Source organism: Odocoileus virginianus, chromosome 11, assembly GCF_023699985.2.
Source record: "Odocoileus virginianus isolate 20LAN1187 ecotype Illinois chromosome 11, Ovbor_1.2, whole genome shotgun sequence".
Taxonomy (NCBI): Eukaryota; Metazoa; Chordata; class Mammalia; order Artiodactyla; family Cervidae; genus Odocoileus; species Odocoileus virginianus.
The window spans coordinates 18,621,004-18,643,755 of NC_069684.1; the positions used below are offsets into that span (position 1 = coordinate 18,621,004).

The following is a 22,752-nucleotide window of genomic DNA, read 5'->3' on the forward strand; positions in this document are numbered from 1 at the left end:
CTTGGATTGTTTGATTGTTTGGATTGTTTGTGACCAGGGAGGTCACATCACTATTGGGGTGAGCACTGTAACTGGCAACCCCAATCATAACTACATGTTTGGAGTAAGAAAGGATCTGTTTACCAAAGAAAAAGGAGTACTGTTATCAGGGGAAGTGGGTAAATGAGGCAGAACAGACTAAAGCAGGTTGTGACCAGAGCCTGAAGGCAGATGTGGACAAATCCAGTGGGCGAATGTAAAAGAGTTTAGCATGGTGTCCAGGACAGCAGGGCTCAACTAATACTTTTTTTTTCTTTATTTGTTTGTTTGTTTTTAAAAGTAGAAGCAAAGGGACTCCTCTGATGGTCCGGAGGTTAAGAATTCGCCTTGCAGTGCAGGGGATGCCGGTTCGTTCCCTGGTCAGGGAACCAAGATTCCACATGCCCTAGAGCAAGTAAGCCTGCATGCCACAACTAAGACCTAACTCAGCCAAATAAGTATTTTTAAAAATAGTAGCTAAGTCTGGGTACACCAGGAGGTCACAAGACCTACGTAGCTGTGTCATGAACGCATCATAGATTTTCAGGTATCCAGATAAATTTGACTTAAGCCATTTAGTTTCAAAGAGAGGGAGAAGCATATGCAGAGAAGAAAGGCTATCTTGCAGGAATTTGCCCAGTCCACAGCAGGCACTGTTAGTGCTTTTTGCATGAATTTCCCAGATGAAATACTGAGTGTTTTAATGTTCCCAGATGACCACCTCAGCGTCCAGATGTTGCGTTTTTATTTTACGATGGCCTTATCAGCAGACACCCTGCAGGACTTCGCAAGGCTCCACCCCGCCTTCCTTAAGGGACCCACTTGCCCCGTGCTGCAGTCCATGGTTCAGCCACACTGCCTCCAGCCCTGGTTTTCACTCCCTGCCCAGCCCCTGCTCAGGTTCCCTGCAAAAGCTGTCTGTTGGATTAGAACATGTTGTGTAGGTTGTCTGGAGAAGGGCTTTTGTTGTTGTTCAGTTGCTGAGTCACGTCTGACATCTCAGAGGGGATGCTCCTGTTGGACGGATGGGCTTTCTATGTGCCCGGACGCCACCGTGGCATCTCCCGGGGTGCCATGCTCCGCAGTTTGGTCAGCTGCCTCATCTGCAGCTGGTGACTGTACCCTCTAGTCCAGAAGGGGAGTTTGAATGTAGTGTCTGCTTCTGTACTTTCATAAAAATATAAAATGCCCTGTCCACCACTTGATGAGCCTGAAACTTCCTAGTTGACCTTCATGGTCTCCTCTTTTCAACTTTGCCTTATCATCGAAAATAAAAGTTCCCTACCTTCCTGCTCTTTCTGGAAATGTTGTTTGTATTATTAATCTTGTCTTGAAAGTAATCACACTTGTGATTTACCCATTCACTAACTGTGGGGTGTGTCTTTGCATGTCCTGGTTGATGCTCAGATGTTAGTCAGAAAAGATAATCTTTTATCCTTGTGGCAGCTATGAATCATTTTTAAGGTACCCCAACATTTTCTGGGGCTTCCCTGATAGCTCAGTTGGTAAAGAAACCGCCTGCCAATGCAGAAGACGTGGAGACACAGTTTCGATCCCTGCATCAGGAAGATCCCCTGGAGTAGGAAACAAACCCACTCCAATATAACTGCCTGGAAAATTCCACAGACAGAGATGCCTGGCAGGCTATAGTCCACGAGATCACAAAAAGTCAGACATGACTTAGCGACTGAACAACAACAAAAGCCCTTCTCCAGACAACCTACACATGTTCTAATCCAACAGACAGCTTTTGCAGGGAACCTGACTTGGAAAACTTATTGCCACTCTGGGGTCCCTCTGGGAAGCAGACATTCAGCAAGGGCAAGGCGGGACCTGCCAGGTGATGGCTACAGACAATACGGCTGGAGGAGCGCCCCAAGGAGAGGGAGTCCCCCCACAGATTTACCCTCCCTTTGAGGCCTGAGTTTCTCAGCCCTCCTGGAGCCAGGTGGAGGTGGAAGGGACTGCTCAGCTTCAAAAGGGAGTGATCTCAGCACACAGAGACTATGGCTAGACGAGCACCCTCCCAGACACTCCTCTCCAGCCTTCAGGGATCTCCCCCTGCCATGGCCAGGAATCATAAGGAATCATCATGGACACCACCCATGATGAAAGAGCACGTTTCACACCCAGACAGGACCGGACAGTCCACGAAGCACTTTGCCACATGCCATCTCCTTTGATGGAAGTAGGCATCGTCAAGCCCGATGACGACGATGACGCAGAACTGAGGCTCAGGTAGGCTAAGAAAATTGCTCCAGGGTGTATGTCTAGTAAGAAACATACTGCAGAGCCCAACCTTGACCCGACAGACCACCCACAGTCCTGGCACCAGGGAAAGAAGAAAGAGAAAGCAAAAGCCACTTCCTTCCTGGAGCAGTGCTACTCCCCTTCCATAATCAAATGACTTCCTCTAGTCTAAGACAAGCCATTTGCTATCATTTTGTCTTTCCTCCAACCTCCAACACGCCTCTCTCCCCATACCCACCCGTGAGCATTTCAGGCGTTTGGATGACAGAACAAGCCCTTGGACGGGAGCTCCTCCTCCTCCACCAAACTGCAAACCCCTTACACCTGTGCTCATCTGCTTAGTCTCCCTTCCAGCTCCTTCCTCTCATCACCTCCAACCCCTCCGCTTGTGGCTCAGTAATTTTGCTCCTGATGCCCTCCACCTGCCCCCACACACCTAACTCTTTCTTGGTACTATATCTATTCCTTTGGCAAACAAACATACTGTCTCTCTCCTCCTAAAACTGAGAAAACAAGGGCCTTCCCTGGTGGTCCAGTGGTTAAGAATCCGCACTTCAATGGCAAAGAGCAGGGATTTGATTTCTGGTAAGGGAAGTACGATCCCACATGCTGTGCAGGGCAGTCAGGGAAAAAGAAAAAAAGAAAACTGACAAAACAAAACTAGGTGAACATACATCTTCCCCCCAGATACGGTCCCGTTTCCCTCCTTCTCTTCACAACCAAACTTTACAACAGGGTTGTCTGTGTTCACTGTTTCCACTTCCGTACCCCACCCTTTCCTCCTCAACCGATTCTGGCCTGGTTTCTGACACTGCCCGTCAAGATTAACCACAAGCTCCTGCATCATCTGATCCACCTCCCACCTCCTTCCTGTCACTTGCAGCCTTGACACAGCGGATGGCCCCCTCTTTCTTGAAATCCTTTCTTCTTTTTGCTTTTAGTTTAAACCACACGAATCCCTTTTCTATTGCTAACAAATTATCTTACTTAGTGGTTTAAAACAATGGCAGTTGGTCATCTTATGGTTCCATAATTCAGAAGTCCAACACTGGCTAATATCTAATTACTGGCTGCTCTGTGATCCTTCCAGAAGTTCTAGGGGAGAATCTGTGTCCTTGCACATTCAGGTTGTTTGGCAGAATTCATTCCCTCAGTTGTAGGATTGAGGTCCTACATCTTTGCTGTCAGCTGAGGACTATTTCTCAGCTCCTGGAGGCAACCTCATTCCTTGGCGCCTCCATGTTTAAAGCCTGCAGTGGTGGGATAAATCCCTCCAGTATTTCAAGTCACTTCTGCCTCTTCCAACATCATCTCTCTCTGACCCCCTCTCTACCTTCCTTTTTTATTTTTAAAGACTGTTGGTAAGATTGAGCCTACCCAGATAATCCAGGCTAAGATCTCCATCTCAAAGTCTTTAACCTTCATTGCATCTGCAAAGTCCCTTTTGCCATGCCAGGTAATGTATTCCCAGGCCTCGTGGATTAGGTGTGGATGTCCTTGGGGTCCACTGTTAGGCTGTCCTTGTTCCTGTCCTACCTCACCAGTACCAGCTACCCACAGCTTCAGCTTCTACACTTTTTCCACAAGCAAGCCCAACACTCTTGTGCCTTTAAAACATAATCTGCAAATCAATGCTCCTAAATTTTTATTTTCAGCTGTAAATTTACTCTTGAATTCAAGATTCATCTATCCGACTCACATTTCTACTTGAATATGTGACTGTCATCTCAAACCTAGCATATCCAAACTGAAACTCTGGGTTTTCCTTTATAAACTCTGTTCCCCCCGCCGCCGCCACCAGCTTCGGCCAAGTTGGTAATGGTATTACCTAGCTCCTTGCCCAGGGCCCAGCCCTGACTCAGATATCTGAGAAATGCTCAGGCATGCTGCATTTCTGCTTTTAACTCACCTTTGTCATCCAGTCAATTAGCCAGGCTCATTGACTTGCACTTCACCCACATCCCCCACCCCCACTATCCCCAGGCCTCCACTGACTTTCACCTGGACCACTGCAGTCACCTCCCAGCTGGTGTCCAGCTTTCTGTCTTACCCTTAACCCAGTCTCCACACTGCAAACAGACCGAGTTTTAAAAATATGACCTAGTGCAGGGGGAGGGAGGAGGGAAGCTCAAGAGGGAGGGGATCTATATGTATATAGGCTTCCCAGGTGGGGCTAGTGGTAAAGAACCCACCTGTCAATGTAGGAAACATAATGAGACACCAGTTAGATCCCTGAGTCGGGAAGATCCCCTGGAGGAAGGCAGGACCACCCATGCCAGTGTTCTTGCCTGGGGAATCACATAGACAGAGGAGCCTGATGGGCTGCAGTCCATGAGGTCACAAAGAGTTGGACACAACTGAAGTGACTTGGCATATATATATATGACTGATTCGCATTGATATATGGCAGAGACTACCACATTGTAAAGCAACTATCCTCCAAAAAAATTATGACCAGACCAAGTCATGTTCCTACTTAAGATTGTTTAAAGTCTTCCGAATATAGTTAAAATGAAATCTGTTGCTGAGAGCCTGGCTATTCCAAGAGTGGTCCATGGACCAGTGGCATTGGCCTTACCTGGGATCATGTCAGGAATGCGGAGTCTCAGGCCCCACCTCCGACTTTCTGAATCTGAACTTTGACAAGATCCCAGATGGTGTGTAGGCATCTTATATTTTGAGAAGGGCATGATCTGGTCTCTCTTTACCTTGCTGACTTCTGTCACCTTTGTGACACTACTTTGTGTACACGCTTCCCTTTGTGAACTACCTTTAAGCCACATAGGTCTTCTCTCTGCTTCTTACATTTTATCAAACATGCTATGACCTCAGGTGCTTGCTCTGGCCAGTTTTCTTGGGACATCTTTTCCTGATCGTTCACATAGCCAGTCCCTCCTCATCATGCTGGTCTCTGCTTAACACCACCTCCTCCGCGAGGCCTTCTATAAACATCCTGTAGAAAGTAGTTCCCCTTCCCCTGTCTAGTCATCACTCTCCATTCACCCTACTTGATTGCTTTCACTCCTCTTAATCTCTATCAGTGATGGCTGTGTTTATTTCCTTGCTTTCCTGTTAAATAGCTTCCTCTCTCTCTCTCTCCCCTGTCCCAAGAAGGTAAGACTAATGGAGGCATAGACCCTAGTCTGTCTTGCACACTCTGGTTACCTGGGGCCTGGAAAGCACCCGTCCAAGACATGGTTTCTGAATGAATTAGCAGCTAGTGCTTTACCCCTCCCTCTCCCACTCCCTTCTGTTCCTGCCTTTCCAAAGTTTCTGTTCTACTATATGTTCTGGCCTGAGGACAAATCAGGCTTCCAGAGTGCCTGACTCTTGGAATTCTCCAGGTCTCCAGGAAGAGCTCTTGCCCATCACCAGTTAAGAACTGAGTTTTCTGGGGAGCACTCAATCTGTTAACAACTTTGAGGATGCCTGACTAAGTCCAAATAATAATTACACTAAACTGATGGCACTTAGATAACCTTGCTGTTTGCCATGCATTGTTTTAAACACTTTACTGATACTGAGTAAGCTCACTTATCTTCAGTTATTCCTTATTACAATGATTTCCTTTAAAAAAATGTGGAGAATAAGGAACAGAGAGATTAATGTGCTCAACATTTCACAGTAAGGAAGTGGCAACAACAACCTCCTTAGGCTCAGATTGAAGTGCCTCTGCCCTGGGCCTCACGGTTTAGGAGACCCTCTCTGGAGGGGTCTCTTCCCACAGGGTGGAGAATCCACGGGACAAGGAGAAAGCTCCCACCCCCCTGCCCCTCAGAGCACGCCGGGGTGCCTGGGACTGTGGAATTGCCATCCCAAATGACCATGAGTCTGCTCCCAGGGCCTCTGCCCTGGGTTCATCTTCTCAAAGTTGGGCCACGCTCTTGAGTGGGCCAAGTAGTAGCCAAGCGACAGCTTTCTGCAGAAAACCGCAGGCGGAGCTTGAATACGCAGGTGCAGGGTCCACACATGCATGGCAACGCCCCTTAAGAGGTAGGACAGCGCAGGCCCTAGAAGAGGAGGGGTGGGCCTTGGACTGGGGCCCACTTTCCCCACACCTCCTCAGTCAGACACAGGGCTCTGTGGAGCCTGAGAGAGCTCTAAATCCAAACCTGGCCTCCCAGGTCATTGTGGAAGCTTCTGTGTCAAAGTCAGGGAAGAGAACACATTTCACTTAACAGTGTGTGAGCTTGATTGATGACTTTAAAGTAGTTCAAACATGTAGATATATGGCCTGTGGCCTCCATCTGTCCTCCTGTCCTGCCCCCACGAATGTTAGAGGTGGATCTAAGTGGACCCAGGTTGCCTGTCTCAGGGTGGACTAACCCCTGCGGTAATGGGGTCACGTTCTGGCTGTGCCTCTGTGCCCTGGGTGGGGACCCTCTGATCCCAGGGAGGTTCTCCCTGGTGGCTGTCCTGTCCTCTAGTTGTCCCTCCCTGGGAGCTCAAATAGTGGTTGTTTCCACTGTATCCCGCAGACCCTGGATGCTCCGTTACTGGTACCCCATGCGGTGGAGGGCTTGGGGAGGGCTGCTATGACTCACGTCCTGACATTGCATATGACTTGGGTTCAAGTCCCAGCTCCACCAGTTGGGCAAATTACATCATCTCTTGGGCTTTTCTATGTTCTGTCTTTAAGGATTATGTGGGAGTATCTACATAATTCAGTGATTTGCTCTGAAGCCCAGGGACAATACCTCGTGGTTCTCAGAGTAGCTGCCCAAAGGCCAACCTCGTAGCCCAGAGCTGGAGAGAACTGAAGTGAAGAGAGGCATGGTCCCTCATGGCAAGCCCTGTGCCCCGGTGGGTTTGTCCTGCACTGTGACCCCTGTGCCGAGGGAGTCAGCGGATCCTAGGGAGTCGTGCGGTCCTGGACCGGGGCGAGCTGGCCTCCACCTTCAGAGTTGCCTGCTTCCCTTTGAGATTATTCCACCTGTGAGCTGTGCTGGTCTGTGGCGTCCCCTTCACTGAGAATGATTGCACCACACACTCAGACCCACACACAGACGTAGCCACGCATGTTGTTTTGTTGTTGAAGTGAAGTCTCTCAGTCGTGTCTTGACTCCTTGCCATCCCACAAACTGAAACCTGCCAGACTCATCCATCCATGGGATTTTCCGGGCAAGAATACTGGAGTGGGTTGCCATTTCCTTCTCCAGGGAAACTTCCTGACGCAGGGATTGAACCCAGGTTTCTCACATTGCAGGCAGACTCTTCACTGTCTGAGCCGGGGGATCCCTCATGCGTGTTGTTTTAGATTAGGTAATTTTAGTGGCTAAAATATAGACCTACATTTGACAAGAGTTTAATGCTCTTATTGAGAAATGAAGGTTGCCTCTCCTCTCATTGTGAAAACCATCTTAGGCAAGATGTTTCTGAGGGTGGAGTTGAGAGCACCCGGGATTTCTAAAGAACAGGAGGCTGAAGCTGACATGCCTTCCTTTGTCTTACTTGTGCAGATGTGGGGTCTGAGTTCAGAGACAGGAATCTGATCTCTGTGGTCCTCACCCAGGCTTGGCGACTCTGTAAAGGACTTGGTCAAAGTACTGGCTGTGGACCCAAGAGGATTTCTCTCTCCTCTGGAAGAAGTCAGGCCTCGTCAGGCTGTTTTCTAACCTGTTTTCAGAAGAAAATGAGTGCCCACATTCAGGACCTGAGCCCTAACACTAGAAGGCATCTGTTGCCAGATATAATATATGGCTTTTGATCTGATTATATGGATTCAAATCTGGCTCCATCACTTGCTATCTGAATCTTATTGGGCAAGTTAATTACTTTCCCTATGCCCAATCATAATATCTATTCAATAGGCCTGCTAATAGTATCTGTTTCATAGGATGATTTGCTGATTAAGTGAATTAATATACATTGATACACTTAGATGAAAAGCATTTAGAAGGACTTCTAAATACTCTGTCGTATGACTTATATTACTAACCATCCAAGGGGGGCAGGAAATTGTGCCATTGCGTTACATTTTTGATAACCTCTGGGTGATCGTAATGCTGACCTGAGCATAGTTGTGTGATGAGGTCATGAGCCCAGGCTGTGGGGGCTTTGCAGCCTGTGCTGAGGGGTTTGTTTCTATTCTAGACAAATGGGGAGGTATTTAAAGATTTTAACTCTTCTGTTATCAGTCCTGAATATTCATTGGAAGGACTGATGCTGAAACTCCAATACTTTGGCCACCTGATGTGAAGAACTGACTCATTTGAAAAGACCCTGATGCTGGGAATGATTGAAGGCATGAAGAGAAGGGGACGACAGAGGATGAGATGGTTGGATGGCATCACCAACTCAATGGATATGAGTTTGAATAAACTCCGGGAGTTGGTGCTGGACAGGGAGGCCTGGCGTGCTGCAGTCCGTGGGGTCGCAGAGCGACTGAACTGAACTGAACGCTTCTGTGGACGGTTCTTGGGGGCTTATCTAGGATATGAGGATCTGAGGCCTGAGGTTGCCCTCTCAGAATTACATGGAAGAAGATGGAGCCTCTCCTGAGCCCCAAGGAAGATGCTCCAATAGAAGGGACAATGACCAAAAATCCACACAGGAAGAAGGCTTGCCTTTGGGAGCCAGAGAAACCCAGGTGAATCTAGGTTGTGTCACTTATAAACTGTGTTTTGGGGCAAGGTCGTTAAACTTTTAAACCTCAGTTTCCTCATCTGTAGAATGGGGCCTACCTCATCAGGTTGCTGGGAGGACCAAATCCACTGATGTTTGCAAAGAGCTCAGCACCTGGGTGGCTAGTGCTCACTGAATTATCCTATGAATTGTCACGGCCTTTGTCGGAGGGTCTGCTAATGTGGAGGTCGTGAGGGGCAGCGTTGAGCAGAAGAGAGACCGAACAGAGGCAGGAGCAGCCCAGGCTTGAGAGGACACCGGGGCCTCCATGTGGGGTGCAGTGTCCTTCCAGACCTCGGCCGCTTTCTGCACCTACCAAACCTGCTGCTGATCAAAGATGCGACCTCTGGGACCAGGAAAGGGCAGGGTGTGTGCCCACAGGGAGAAGATAGGGGTGTTAGGCTCTTTGAAAAGTTATAGTCTCCATTGTAAATTAGTAAGGAAGATTTCTGGTGTATTCTTCAATTTATGAAACATATTCTGACTTCTCTAGAGTGCCTGGACATCTCTGGGAGAACTGATACCTTCCTGGTTTCTAAGCCTCTCAGGTTGGGAAACAGACCCCTGGTCATGGTGAAGAGTTTAATACCCTTCTGACAGGGGCCAGTGGACCCTCCCCGGAGGCCTTCCGCCGTTCAGATGTTCATAGCTGTCGGCACAGTTGTCCCCCTGTGGTTGCTGAAGACCTGGTAAGTGGCATCACGCACTAAATAAAGTTAAACATGGCCGTCACGTGGTCTCATCCTGTCTCCCCGACCCTATCCTCCCCACGTGCACCCTGCTCCTGTAAGACAGCCCACCTGTCTGTCTGTGTTCACATTTTCCCTCTGCGTGAAGCTCCCTCTCAGACCTCTCTTTGTCAAGCCCAAAGCTCAGGACCCACTCCCTTCTGAAAGGTTTTTTTGATACCACAGGCCACAGTCGTCCTCCCCACCTCTGAATAACTTGAATTAACAAGAGCATCCTTGCCCAGCCTTCCACGTCTCCATTGAAGGCGCACCACTGACGTCAGGCAAAAGCCTCTCTTTCCATCAACGTCCCATTCGGTCAGCAGCAGCCCAGGGCCTCCCTTCTGAAAGGCATTCCCTCTCTCCAGGTCTGCCTTTACAGCTCACTCTCTCGTCTATGTCACCATCTTCCCCTGCAACAGCTCCTTCCTTCGTTGTTCAGCAGCCAGAGGGAGATTTTCGAAGTACAGACTTGACCGAGTCACTCCCCTGGTTACGGCTCTCCCAGGTGACATACTGGGAGAGCATACCCCAGCCCTGCGCCACGGCCTGTGAGGCCCCAGCTCAGCGTCTACCACCCGGCCTTGCTCACGGGGCTGCAGCCACACCCGTCTATTCTCTACTCCTCATTCACAGCTGGGAGCCTTTGCACTGGCTGTTCCCTCTGCCTGGAATGCTCTTCCCTCAGGTCTTCTCATCATCCAGGTCCCAGCTCTAGTGTTAGCTTCTCAGAAAGGCCTTCCCTGACCTTTCTGTACGGAGTAGTTCCTGCCCTACCCTTTCTCTTACTTCACCTGTTCGTGAGTCTTCATAGATCTTATGATTCCCCTCATTACACTTCCCCCTGCGCCACCCCCGACCCTGCTGTGCTTCACAGGCATGTGGGATCTTAGTTCCCCAACCAGGGATCGAACCCACACACTCCCTGCGGTGGAAGTGTGAAATCTTCACCACTGGACTGCCGGGGAAGTCCTAAGAGATTGCTTGTTTTGTTGTATGTCTCCTCCTGCCAGAATGTAAGCAAGTAGAACAGAGTCCTAGATTTGTTATTTTTTGTTGGGATTGACAGTGTATAGAACAAAGCTGGAAAATAGTAGACATGTGGAATGAATGGATGGATGATGAACTTGGCCCTGGCTGGCTGTTACCTAATGGTTTCCTTTACTTATTAACACGCACGTGTTTTGCCTCCACACCCAGATCATAAATCATGCAAGGGAAATTTGAAGACCTTCCGGCTAATGAATGAGATCAAGAATAATGGTTTTGTCGCTAGTGCATTTAAAGCTGGAGAAGTTGCTCCATTTTGTGGCTATTTGGTATGTGGTTGTTCCCAGCAGTGAAGAGATAGATGAGCACTCAAGGCCCTTCTGGTCATAACAGGGCACACGGAAGGGTGTTGGCATGATGACATGACCGGTCAGCAAGCGCTCCTCAGTTACACCTTTATTTAGTCACAACTCATAACTTTGCCAAGAAAGTCAGCAGCTTGGGATACATACATTCGCAGACACTGCTGATTGCAAAATGAACAGTCACATCCCCATTCTTCTCCCTTACATGTGGGACCTGCCTTCAGAAGCTGAAAATTCTGGATACTTGCTGAGTTTCACAATCTGAGGAGGACACTGTGGCCAGTGACACATCAGGGGAAGTTGGCTGGGACTTACAGGAATAATTGAAAATATTTTTTAATTTAAAAATGTTGAACTTTGAAAGGTGGGAGGGATAAATTAGGAGTTTGGGATTAGCAGATACAAACCACTATTTATAAAACAGATAAACAACAAGCACAGGGAACTGTATTCAATATCTCATAATAACATACAATGGAAAAGAATATGAAAAGAAGAATATACATATATGGATATATCAGAATCACTTTGCTGGACACCAGAAACTAGCATAACATTGTAAATCAACTACACTTCAAAAAAATAAGCTATTTTTTAACTTTGAACTTCTTTTGCTGACATAAATACATATTTCTTTTTGACTAATATGAATAGCTTCTCAACTCTTTTTTTCTCACCAAAACATTTAACAAAAATTGCAGTAGCAGAGAAAATAATAATAATAACAACAAGAAAGAGACATGAGAGGAAATGGGGATCAGGGCAGGATTGATCCCTAGGCTCCATGAACGCATATTCATTCTCTAATATCATTTTTAAATGAATTTTCCCTTGTAATTTCTGGGAATAACTCCACTCTCTGGGTAAAAGAGAATGAAGTAGATGGAATCCCTTCCCTCCATTCTCACTTTGGATGATGTGTGAGAACAAGGTACTTGGAGCTGCCCTGGTCACTGGGCCATCATGAGCAAGGGATCAGAGAATGAAGTTGACACAAAGCTCTGATGTGACACAAAGCACTGTCTACCTCTAGATTCCTTGTTGTGTGAGAGGTCCAAGACCCTCTTGTTGATCTACTTTTAGCCAAGTATTCTGTTCCTTGCAGTCAGATGACTATTAGCTGTGAGGGTTCTCAGTAAAATTTATTTTTCATATTGGTTATTTCACACATTGAGGTCCTTAGCTCTTTTTATAAGCAAAGATGTAGAAACCAAAATGGTCTTGTTTCTAATCACTGGCCCTTCACTGAAGGGAAAAACTCTTAATTGGTTTATCTTCTTCACCAGAAACGTACAGTTTCTCCCGGCTTCTATTCTGGGTCTCCCAGAGTGATGAAAATAGTGCATGGAGACTTCTTAAGACAAACTTTCATGTTACATACATTTTGAGCAATTGTTCTTTGAAGGAAGTGGAATTAACAAGATATTGGTCTCAAAGACCAGAAGCAGGAATGGTCAATATTGCAGCTCCCAAGGAATTCTTGAATAAATGCCTTTTCTACCCCCTTTCTCTCACTGAAGAAACTCAACCTTGAGACTCAGAGTAGGAATTTGGAGTTTTAAAATTCCACTTAGCTCATCTAATTGTTTAAATCAATTTCCTCAAAATAGTAGTAGTAACACTGACAGACCAGTTAGGGAAGTTATTTAGATGATTGTTACTTTTCAAAATATTTTGACTGTGCTTAAAATGGGTCATCACACATGCCTCTTTGTATTGTGGAAACTCAGAATCCTGGAATGTGTTTGGAGCTAAAAGAGTGGTTTTGGGTTTCCTGATGTGCATTCTTAAGACAAATTGCATAAAATGTATTTTTCAGCAATATCCTTGTTCAAACAAAAATACACAAAAATTTGATATCTACTTACAGATGATGCCAGTGTCACAAAACAAAATAAATTGTAAGTGTTATAGAGCCAAGGGAAATATGGGCCTTCTGAATGTAGTTCTACTCAAGTTGACACATTGAGGCCACTAGTTAATGACACAACAGGACAAATCACTTCCCTACAACCGAACACACATCTTTAATCTTTTTTTTTAATATGCAAAAGAACTAAAATATTTTTAATTGTGTTAAATGCACCATTTCAATTACACATCAACATTTTTTAATGACCTTGAATTTAATTCTTAGTTGAAATGAAAAATATTTAGGTTGAAAAGCTGTGACCTAAAGTTAACTTTTGCAGATAGTAGTATTGGAATAGTGTTGAAGTTATAAGAGGAAAAGGAGTATAATTCTATCTAAATGTGGTTAGAGAAATAAATGAAGAGAAGCTGAATATGTTTGTTTTTTTTTTTTTTTTGGTGTGGCTTTATTTTGGGGCAGAGGGAGTATTAATTTTTATTATCAAGGTGATTCTTGTAGGGACTTCCCTGGTGGTCCAGTGATTAAGACTGTGCTCCCAATGCAGGGGGCCCGGGTTCTATCCCTGGTTGGGGAACTAGATCCCGCAGGCTGTAACAAAAACCCAGGGCAGTCCCCCAGAAAGTGATAGTTGTACATGGCAAAAAAAATTTTTTTTTTAATTAAACACAGACACGCAGAGGAGTCTTCAATCTCATTTCTCTAGTTCGCATCATCCAGAGGGACCCACTGTTCATCATCTCATTTCAGATTTTTGCTCTGGTCTTTACCTTGGTGTTCTTATACTTTAGCTATTGAATGCCTGTATTCATCAGTGTTCTCCAGAGAAACAGAACCAATGGAATGTGTGTGTGGAGAAAGAGAGACAGAGAAAAAGAGAGAGGAACTGTAGGGATTGGCAGGTACAAAATCAGCAAAGCAGACCAGAAGGCTGAGGTAAGAGCTGATGTTGCAGCTTGAGGCCAAAGGCTGTCTGGGATCAGAATTCCCTCTTCCCTTTGGGACCTCAGTCTTTTTCCCTCCTCCACTTAAATCCTTTGCCTGATTGGATGAGGCCCACCACATTATGAAGAATAATCAGTTTTATTGAAAATCTACTGATTTAAATGTTAACGTCATCTAATACATAGAGACATCTAGACTGATGTTTGATCAAATATCTGGATACTTTGGCCTTGCCAAGTTGACACATGAAGTTAACCATCAGATTTGCTAGTATGGTAGATGCATATTTAGTTCTCTGATACCACCCTTCCCTTCCCCATCTTCGCAATATAATTATATCAGAATATTCAATTTTTACATTATTTTAATTATAAACATTGTTTCTAGTTGAGCCAAGCAGTATGTCATGATTGTTCCCTATTTGTACAACACTGTTTTTCCTCATTTTTTCATTACTCATTCTTTGAACCTATTACTAACTCTTTTCTCACCTTCCAGCAGCCTACCAATTAAAAATTTCACATGATTAAAACATCAGGTTATTTCCTACTCTCTTCTCCACCCTCCCTTCCACCCAGAGACCTTCCTTCTCAAGCTGTCTGTCCCCCTGCTCCAGTCTGCACTGACTGTTCCTTAGGTGTGCAAGATAGCTGTCATCCTGGAAATGCCTTTTCCAAGTCATCTTGGGAGTTTCCCTCACAGTCTTCCTGGAATAGAGCCCTTGTTTCTGGATCCCAAGTCTTTACCTTTCATGGTTTATGAGAAAAGGATGCTTGATAAGTAAGGACTTAGCATTTCTGAAAGTGTCCATATTCTGCCTTAACACTTGATTCATTGTTTGGCCAAGTGTAGACTTTTGGATGGAAATAATTTCCATTCAGTTTTTGAAAATTCCGCTGTATTTTTCTCAAGGCCTCCAATGTTTCTTCTCAGGAGAATGATGATATTTTTATTCCTAATCCTTTACATGCATATTTTGTTTTTCTCTGCAGAAACTTTAAGAATAGTTTCTTTACCCACAGAGTCCTGATCGTTCACAATGATACAACTTACTGGGGGTCTATTTATTGTGCTGGACACCCACTGAACCATTTTCGATGAGAAACTCATATATTTAATTTCCAGAATTTTCTCTTGTGTCATTTCCTCTTGTTTTCTCTGTTCTTGTTTGATGTCCAGTTAATTAGGTCTTGGATTTCCTGGATTGGTTCCCTGATTTTATCTGTTTTCTTTCCTATCTTTATCTACCTTTCTGTTTTATTTTCTAGAAGGACTTCCTTAATTCTATCCTCTTTCTATTGAATTTAAAATTATGGCTATAATACTTTTACTTTTCAAGAGCAGTATCTTGTCCGACTATACTCTTTTAGAGCCTCTCATTCCTATTTTATGGATACAATATTGCTTCTGCTATCTCAGGATTTTAATTACACTTTTTGTCCCTTGTGATGTTTTCTTTTGTGCCACTCATTGTTTCACCAGAATTCTCCCGCTTTTTCCTTCCTTTTTGGGTTGGTCTGTTTCACATAGGGGCTTCCTTGGTGGCTCAGAGGGTAAAGCGTCTGCCTGCAATGTGGGAGACCCGAGTTCGATCCCTGGGTCGGGAAGGTTTCCCAGGTGGCACTAGTGGTAAAGAACCTGCCTGCCAGTGCAGGAGATGTAAGACATGTGGGTTTGATCCCTGAGTCAGGAAGATCCCCTGGAGGAGGGCATGGCAACCCACTCCAGTATTCTTGTCTGGAGAATCCCATGGGCAGAAGGAGCCTGGAGGGCTACAGTCCATTGGGTTGCACAGAGTCGGACATGACTGAAGTAACTTAGCACACACGTTTCACGTAGGAGGCTTCCCCCAAATGGCTGGCTGTTTGTTCACACATGGGTAATGTGCTAAAAGTTTTGTGATGAGTAACTTAGTATGCGTGGGTGGGGCTTTTTGACTGGTCGACTTTACTGGAAGGTGATCAGGTGGCAATCCAACTTTTCCTGAGAAGGAATCTTCAAATGTTAGTACCTACAGGTCTTCTTGCCAATGCTATTCTGTTTTTCCAGAAGAGGGTCCTGCCGTCTTCTTACTTTGGCAGGGGTTTCTGAGTAAGCTTGATTGGATCTTTCCATTTGGTCCTCAACAACTGCAACAAAGTCATCAAAAAACCCAGCTTACTGAATGGCACCCCCACTTAAGCCATTTAAATACTAAGCACTGCGCTCCAACACACAGTGGGTGACATTGAACTTGGACAGGGTGGAGGACCAGGCAGTTGCCTGATTAGCCTGCACCAGCCAAATCCCAATGCCAGGACATGCAACCGTTCTTTTTCTCCTGCTGGAACACACTTCCTGGGGGTGATGTGATCAGGGCCACAGTGGGGTCACCAGGAGGGCCTCCCAGTTCAAGTGTGAGGGCAATGCTACCATCAAGTGCTTCCCTCCCGGGAACCAGACACAGAACATGGGGCACTAGCTTCCCTGGTTGTGCTGGGACCTCTGACTCAAGCGGGTGATATTACAGGGCATGTCAAGTCCATTCAGGATGACTCCCCTCCCCAGGACGGACTGTTGGGCTCAAGCAACAAGGGGCGGTGGGTCCCACAGAAGTAGCCGATGAGAGTGTCTTCGGCTTTGGGTGTTTCCAGGAGTGGGAGCAATGTGGGAACTTGAAACTGTCTTCTCACTTCTAAGAAGCCTCTGTGGTGCTTGCATGACACTATGGCACAGCAGGCGGGAGAGGAGGCCAACTCAAACAATGCTGGGCTTCTCGTTCCAGAACAAGGCCCCTCTTGTCACACACTCCCATTTTAATGGCTTGGCCGGTACACAGTGACTTGGACTTTCCTTCAGATCAACAAGAATCACAACCCACACTAGCCGAGGTGGTGATGCACACCTGAATGGCTCTCATTCTGCTGGGAGAAGGGGGTGGTGTCAATATTAACACGACTGCCAGCGCCTCTTGCTGTGGGCATATCGACAAGGTGGGGAGGCAGAAGCGCCTGACTTGGGCTGGATGGTTACCATCTGCGCACCCCCGGTCCCCCCAGACTCCACTTTTGAGTCCAGGCACTGGTGGGTCCTAGTTGAGGACCATCCTCCAGGGAGGCCTGCTTGATCATCATCCTGGGTCTGGTTCTTTAGTGACTCTGGTGATGCGCCACTCAGGGTGACAGGGAGGCTCAGCAAGCACGCTGTGTCCATGAGGAGGTTCAGGGGGCCCATCACCCAGCTCCACCTACACATCTGGGGCCAATGACGGTCCTACCAGGCTCGGTGCGCCTTCGTCTGCTCTGTCAGCATCTGGGCAGCGGGCGCAGGGTGGACTGTCAGGAAAGGCAGTCATGTACAACTTCTCGCCTCCTGTACGGTCAGGTAAGAATGGGCCTGGGCCTGGAACACCTCCTTACTGAGAGTTAAGAGTCCTCACAGTCTGTGCCGGGCTCATCACCCTTCCCTGCTTCAGACTCAGCCTGTCCTCTGGGTTCTGCTTCCGGGCCAGCGTCAGCGGCCCTCAGTTCAGGCACGCCCCCAGCCTGCTGTCTCTCAGACCCCACAGGAGGTGACAGGGCCCTTCCATACACCACCAAGAGGGGTGTGTGCCGTCACACCGTCCCCTCAGGCTTCAGATGGACCCGCTGGCCACGGGGGTCAAAGAACTGCGAGGGACTGATGCTGGTGCTTTCCCGCCTCTTTCTGTAAGGCAGCGCGGCACCACTTGAGCTTGCGGAGCCGTTGTCTGTTCTGTGACCCTACGCGCTGGCCTTCTCCGTGGGTAGCACTAGCCTGCCTTTTAGCTTTAGCCCCACAGGTGGCCCCACAGCTTTGGCCCCCCCCCAGTGAAACAGTAATGCCGTGCTTCACACCTTTCTCTGTGGCAGCCGCTGCCTCCAGTTTCTGAGCTTTTCTGGGATTTTGTGGAGCACTGGCTTGCTTCTCCAGCACTCACCCCTACAGGCACTCATCACTGTAGGTCCCACCAGTGCTGGCCTCATCTTCTACTTAGCTCTGCTGTTAACTGCCTTCCTCCCATCTACTATTTTTGCATGTTTTCATTCAAGAAAACAGGCATTTGGTCTTTATTCCAAGGATCAAGCTGTCATTACTACTGTGACTTACCAACAAACACAGTATCTGGCACAAGGAGGGCACTCGAATTTCTTACAACTTGCTGCAATATGGGAACTTTTTCTGAGAACTTCTTAAATGTTCATGGTTGTGTAGGAGTTAAAAGGTGTAGCAGGGACAGCCATCAGGAGGCTACCAGAGGAATTCAGGTGAGATGATGGTGGTGACTTCTAACTTGTTGGACCAGAGACGATTCATAATCCTGAACACCATCCATTGCCACCTTTGCAATACTTTTATTCTTCTGTATCTCTAGCCCCATTCTTCTCCAAGCTTGTATATCTAGAAATAAATTATAGCCACATCACATCATCAGATGGTTGTTCTTCTTTGTTGTCCACTTAATTGTGACTTCCCATGTGTTGTATTTTATAAGGGTGATCAGAATTCAAGTCACTTGGGAGAAAAGACATTTGCTGTGCATTACAGGGAAGAAGCCCATTGATATAGAACACAAAGTTGTAATTTATCAGGGAACTCTCTGACTCACTCCCTTACTCCGTTGGGTCCTTGAATTATATACTCTCAAAACAGCACATGCTTCATTTGCAGGACTTACCACATTTGTCATGCATTGTTTTTGAAATTATTTTTTGATGTCTCTCTTTCATCCCCGAAGGTCAGGGAGCATGTCTGTCATCTTCGTTATCTCCTCTGCACTGGGCACAGTGCTCAGAACACAAAGGTGTGCGCAGCAACTGTTGAAGCTGCTCAGACGGTGTGGAAGCGGCATTTGTGTAAAGAGCCCTTCCATGCAGCCTGCCCTACTCTTTTGCTCAAGCATCTGCACTCTGCTGTCCAGTAAGAGATCAGAAGTGAATTTTATGCAGACTAGCTTTCAAAACTTGGCTCAAAAGTCAAAAAAAGAAATGAATGCCTGACATGAAATTAATTTACAAATCAGTTTATTTACAGATTTTTCTCTTTTCTTAAAGTACATTTCAGTTAACAAATCTATTTACACAGGTGTACATGGGAATTCATCCCAGTTATTTTACAGATCATACTTACAAACCACACCCTAAGTCTTCTGTGCAAAGTTGCACTGGATGTGACTATTGGCTGAAAATGGCCTGATGACCAGGCTATTTACAAATACACAGTAAACGGGTTTGTTTTTTCATGTCTGCACAATACAGTACACACAGGGAGGATGGGCCTCCCAGGGAACGCTTTGCAATGTGTTTACCGAGAAGGCTTTGCAAAGTTTGGAAGGAAAAGCTATTAAACATAGGTTAATTAAAATGACAGTACCTCTTTTACATCAGTTTACATTTTTTCTTCACATTTTTATAATACAAAGATATCTTATTGAATTGTTGCACAACCAGTTTAAGATGATTTGTAAACATGTAAATTTCTACAATTTGCATTAAACATCATTGTAGTTTCTATCATTTGCTCTTTGAATTAATGTTTTATTCACTAGTATTTTTAAGGTAGTAAAAGAAGATGTAAGTTTGAACTTCTTGCAGAAAAGTTATGAGTCTCTAACGCTGTGCGAGTACACATTTTATTCAAGTATTGCAAAAAGCTAAGGCCACTTTTTTTCAAGACAAGAAAGTGAACAAAATTGTTTTTATCAATAGGCCACAACACTCTTATGAGCAATGAAATCTCTTTTGAAAGATAATTTCTCAGAGACCTGTAGTCACAGAAGGAATTTTCCTTTCTTTTACGTAAAAGAAAAACAAATTACCTTCCTTATTAACTACTTTTGAGCTCTTCCCATTTTTCCCTAGAGTAAAAATTCCTGTTTAGACCTGAAGAGGGAATCTATACCCTGTACTTATTTAACCCAGAGTGAAGTACCCTGGATAGCACAAATTATTTTGGACTCAGAAATAAATCTGAAGCCTATAGGTTGGTTTACTGCTAAATTCTGATAGTGCTATTATTCTAAAAGATATTACTGCTGATGCAAAGATCTTTTTCTTAGAGGAATTATGAAGAGTGAAAGAGGATGGGAGTGTGGGGAGAAGGAACAAAGATTACAAAGAGGGAGTATTTAGATTCTTGGTTAAGAGGCAGAGCTTGATTAAAAAGATCCCAATATGGAACGAGTGGGTGGGTATCCATGTTTATTATTCCTAATGCTAACAATGAACCCCTTTTCAATTGTATCCAAATAGTTACAACAGTAAGAAATCTGCTGATTATAGTTTCCCTTGTTTTCTGCTACCAAACCATGGATAATCACTTCTAGTAAAGAGTAAGACTGATTCATTCCTGCCTCTCATCGGAAACCCAGAATTCTCAAGACAGTCACGAGAGCTGGAGTATGTTGGGACTGCTACTGCCACATTCTTGGCAGCATTCTTACCCGGGAACTTTTAAGTCCAGGTTGCTGCTTCCATGGACTTACATCATTTTTTTTTCCTTTTTTGGAATCACAAAGTCATACTGACTAAAGATAAAACTTTATTAAAAACTGATTTAGGTCCAAATAATGAGGATGTAGAAAAACAACCAATATTCCTATTATTTTCATATTCGCTTATAAAAAATTTACAGCAGCTGTAAAGTTTCAGTATCATAAGGACAATGTAATCCTACAAACAGCCAAAGAATGTAGACAAGATGTTTTTCCGTCTTTCAAACAACACAACTGAAAAGAAAAGGCTTCGCTTTTCCTTGGCTACATGAAAATAATATCTCCACACTACTGGTTAATAACCCCAAGAAACCCTAGCTTCTCTTAATCAATTTACTCATTATGGCTACAAGACTAGAGCTCAACATCAAAAGCCTAGAAGAAATGCTGGCAACATCAGTCTGAGCATTTCCCGAGACCCTATCACAACATTTCAGTGCTTTCCTTATTTGTCAAGAGCTATCATACCAGTCCTTGTGCAAAATGCAAATATTCCAATGATTATTTCAGTAAGTTTCTCATAATAACAAGATGAAACCAAAGAGAATGGAAGTGTGCATAGTGAAACATTTGAGACGCAAAGGCAAGTCTGGAGGAAAGATGCAGAAATGAACGAATGTGCACGCTAAAAGATTATACCATCTTTGGGGTTTTCCTAACATATTTTGAAGGTATAACATTTCAGGATATTTTAACTATGAATCCAGTGGATGTCTTCTATCATGCTTCTAATCAGGACCTTCAATATTAAGGCATTGACATTCACGCCTAAGATTATCCACATTCTTCTAGATTGCTTGAAGAAGGATAGGACTGATTAAGAGAAACCAGTCAAGAAGGCAGGGTGCTGGAGGCCCCAGGAGAGCATCACACATGCTCTAAGGTAGCAGCTGGAGTCTATATATATTTTTTTCAGATACAGGTAATAGTTGTGAGAAGCAATGCTGCAAGAGAGGCAGAATCTGAATTTTACAGTGTCTTCAAATCATCTTATCCCATTCCTGCTACTTTCAGGTGATCTTAGAAAAGTTCACTTCTTTTCATGTAATGTAACTGCCTTCTTAGACAGGTGTACGGGTTTGTTAAAACCATAGGCTTCCTGTGCAAAGACTACGAACCATAGAAGCTTCAAGACGGAAGTTTAACTATTACAAGAAGAATCTTTCACTTCTGAATAGGGACATACATTTTCAACTTAATAATTTATCTTAAAATAAATTAAAAAAATGTTCTATAGCGCAAAACAAGCACACAAACAATAGACAGTTATCTTTTTGTCTTTGGTGCACACACTCATTTCCTAAATCATTCAAGTAACAGCGTCTCTGACTTCTTGGGGAGATATGGGAGCTGAAAGTTTGAAGGCCAAAAATGAATTATTTCCACTTCTGCCATGCCTGGATGCCTGAGATGGTCCTGAGGATCTGTGATTCTGGGAGCAGCTGGTAGAGGTTCAGAAGTAAGAAAAGTGCAGGGGTCGACAAGGGGTAGAAGAACCAGCCCTGCACCAGTCCTGTAAGCCCAGTCTTCAGTGAGGGCACTTCTCTGTTTTCATGCCCACAGAGAAAAACTAAGCATAATGCAAAAGTTTAAAATTCTTTAGATGGTGCTCAGAAAGCAAGGCTACCATTGATTCCTGTTAACTTGACAGTCCACTTGGTGCTGCTCAATTGCAATAATGGAAGAAAATCATCTTCAAAAGGAAATGAAATGAACTCCACAATGGGAAATAGGCACACATTATCCAACTTGCCTATCTGAAAGCAGTTCAGGGTTTAATACTGTTTATAGAGACTATAATATCCATTTCTGAATTTCATGGTATAAACCAGGATTACATTTCAAAAACGGTATGATGCACATCTATAAACCTCTCTTGCCTGACTTCAGTCTCAAGGAAGTGATACTCTAGTCTAAGCTAAGAGGTAAGTCTGGTGTTTTCAGCCCTCATCTGAGACCAGTAGGAATGCTAACAAAAGGTGTAGGATTATACTGTGTGTCAACATCACAAGTGCAGCCCTGCCCACCAAAACCAACCAATTAATCCAGTGGACAGTCTCTAAAGGCAAAGGCTGTAATACCAGATAGATCACACTGTCCCATGAATTCCGAACCAGTTGTCTTTAAGAACAGGTACAAAGTCCAGAAGCACTCTTGCTATGATGGAGATGGGGTGTGTATCACGAGGCAGAAAGGCCCAGGACTCATATTAGCACTCAAGTGTTCGATTTATTTGCAAGATGTCACACAAGTAGCATTCTCCCCTGTTTTTCACTGATTTGATTCAGAACATCAATAGTATCTCTGATCAAGGTCTCAAAGATCCCATCAGCTAGCTGCATCTTCACGCACAACTCATCCTCATCATAGTTCACCCACTGGGCCTCTTCCTCGTGAAGCTCCTGCACCTAGAATTTAGAAAACAGAAAGGTTAGAACATCACTGTTACACAAAAGCTAGGAGATTAATGAT

At 45.0% G+C, this 22,752-nt stretch overlaps 1 protein-coding gene across 7 annotated transcripts in view; it reads right to left on the minus strand.

Moving 5' to 3' along the window:
• Positions 1-18,794: 18,794 nt before the first annotated feature.
• CEP350 (centrosomal protein 350) overlaps positions 18,795-22,752 on the minus strand; it is a 155,596-nt gene continuing 151,638 nt past the window's right edge. For all 7 annotated transcript variants that reach the window (XM_070473988.1, XM_070473985.1, XM_020868870.2 and 4 more), the window contains one exon: positions 18,795-22,688. In XM_070473988.1, the coding sequence (XP_070330089.1) occupies positions 22,524-22,688 (165 nt within the window). In that variant the 3' untranslated portion in view covers positions 18,795-22,523. The remainder of the gene's footprint in view (positions 22,689-22,752) is intronic.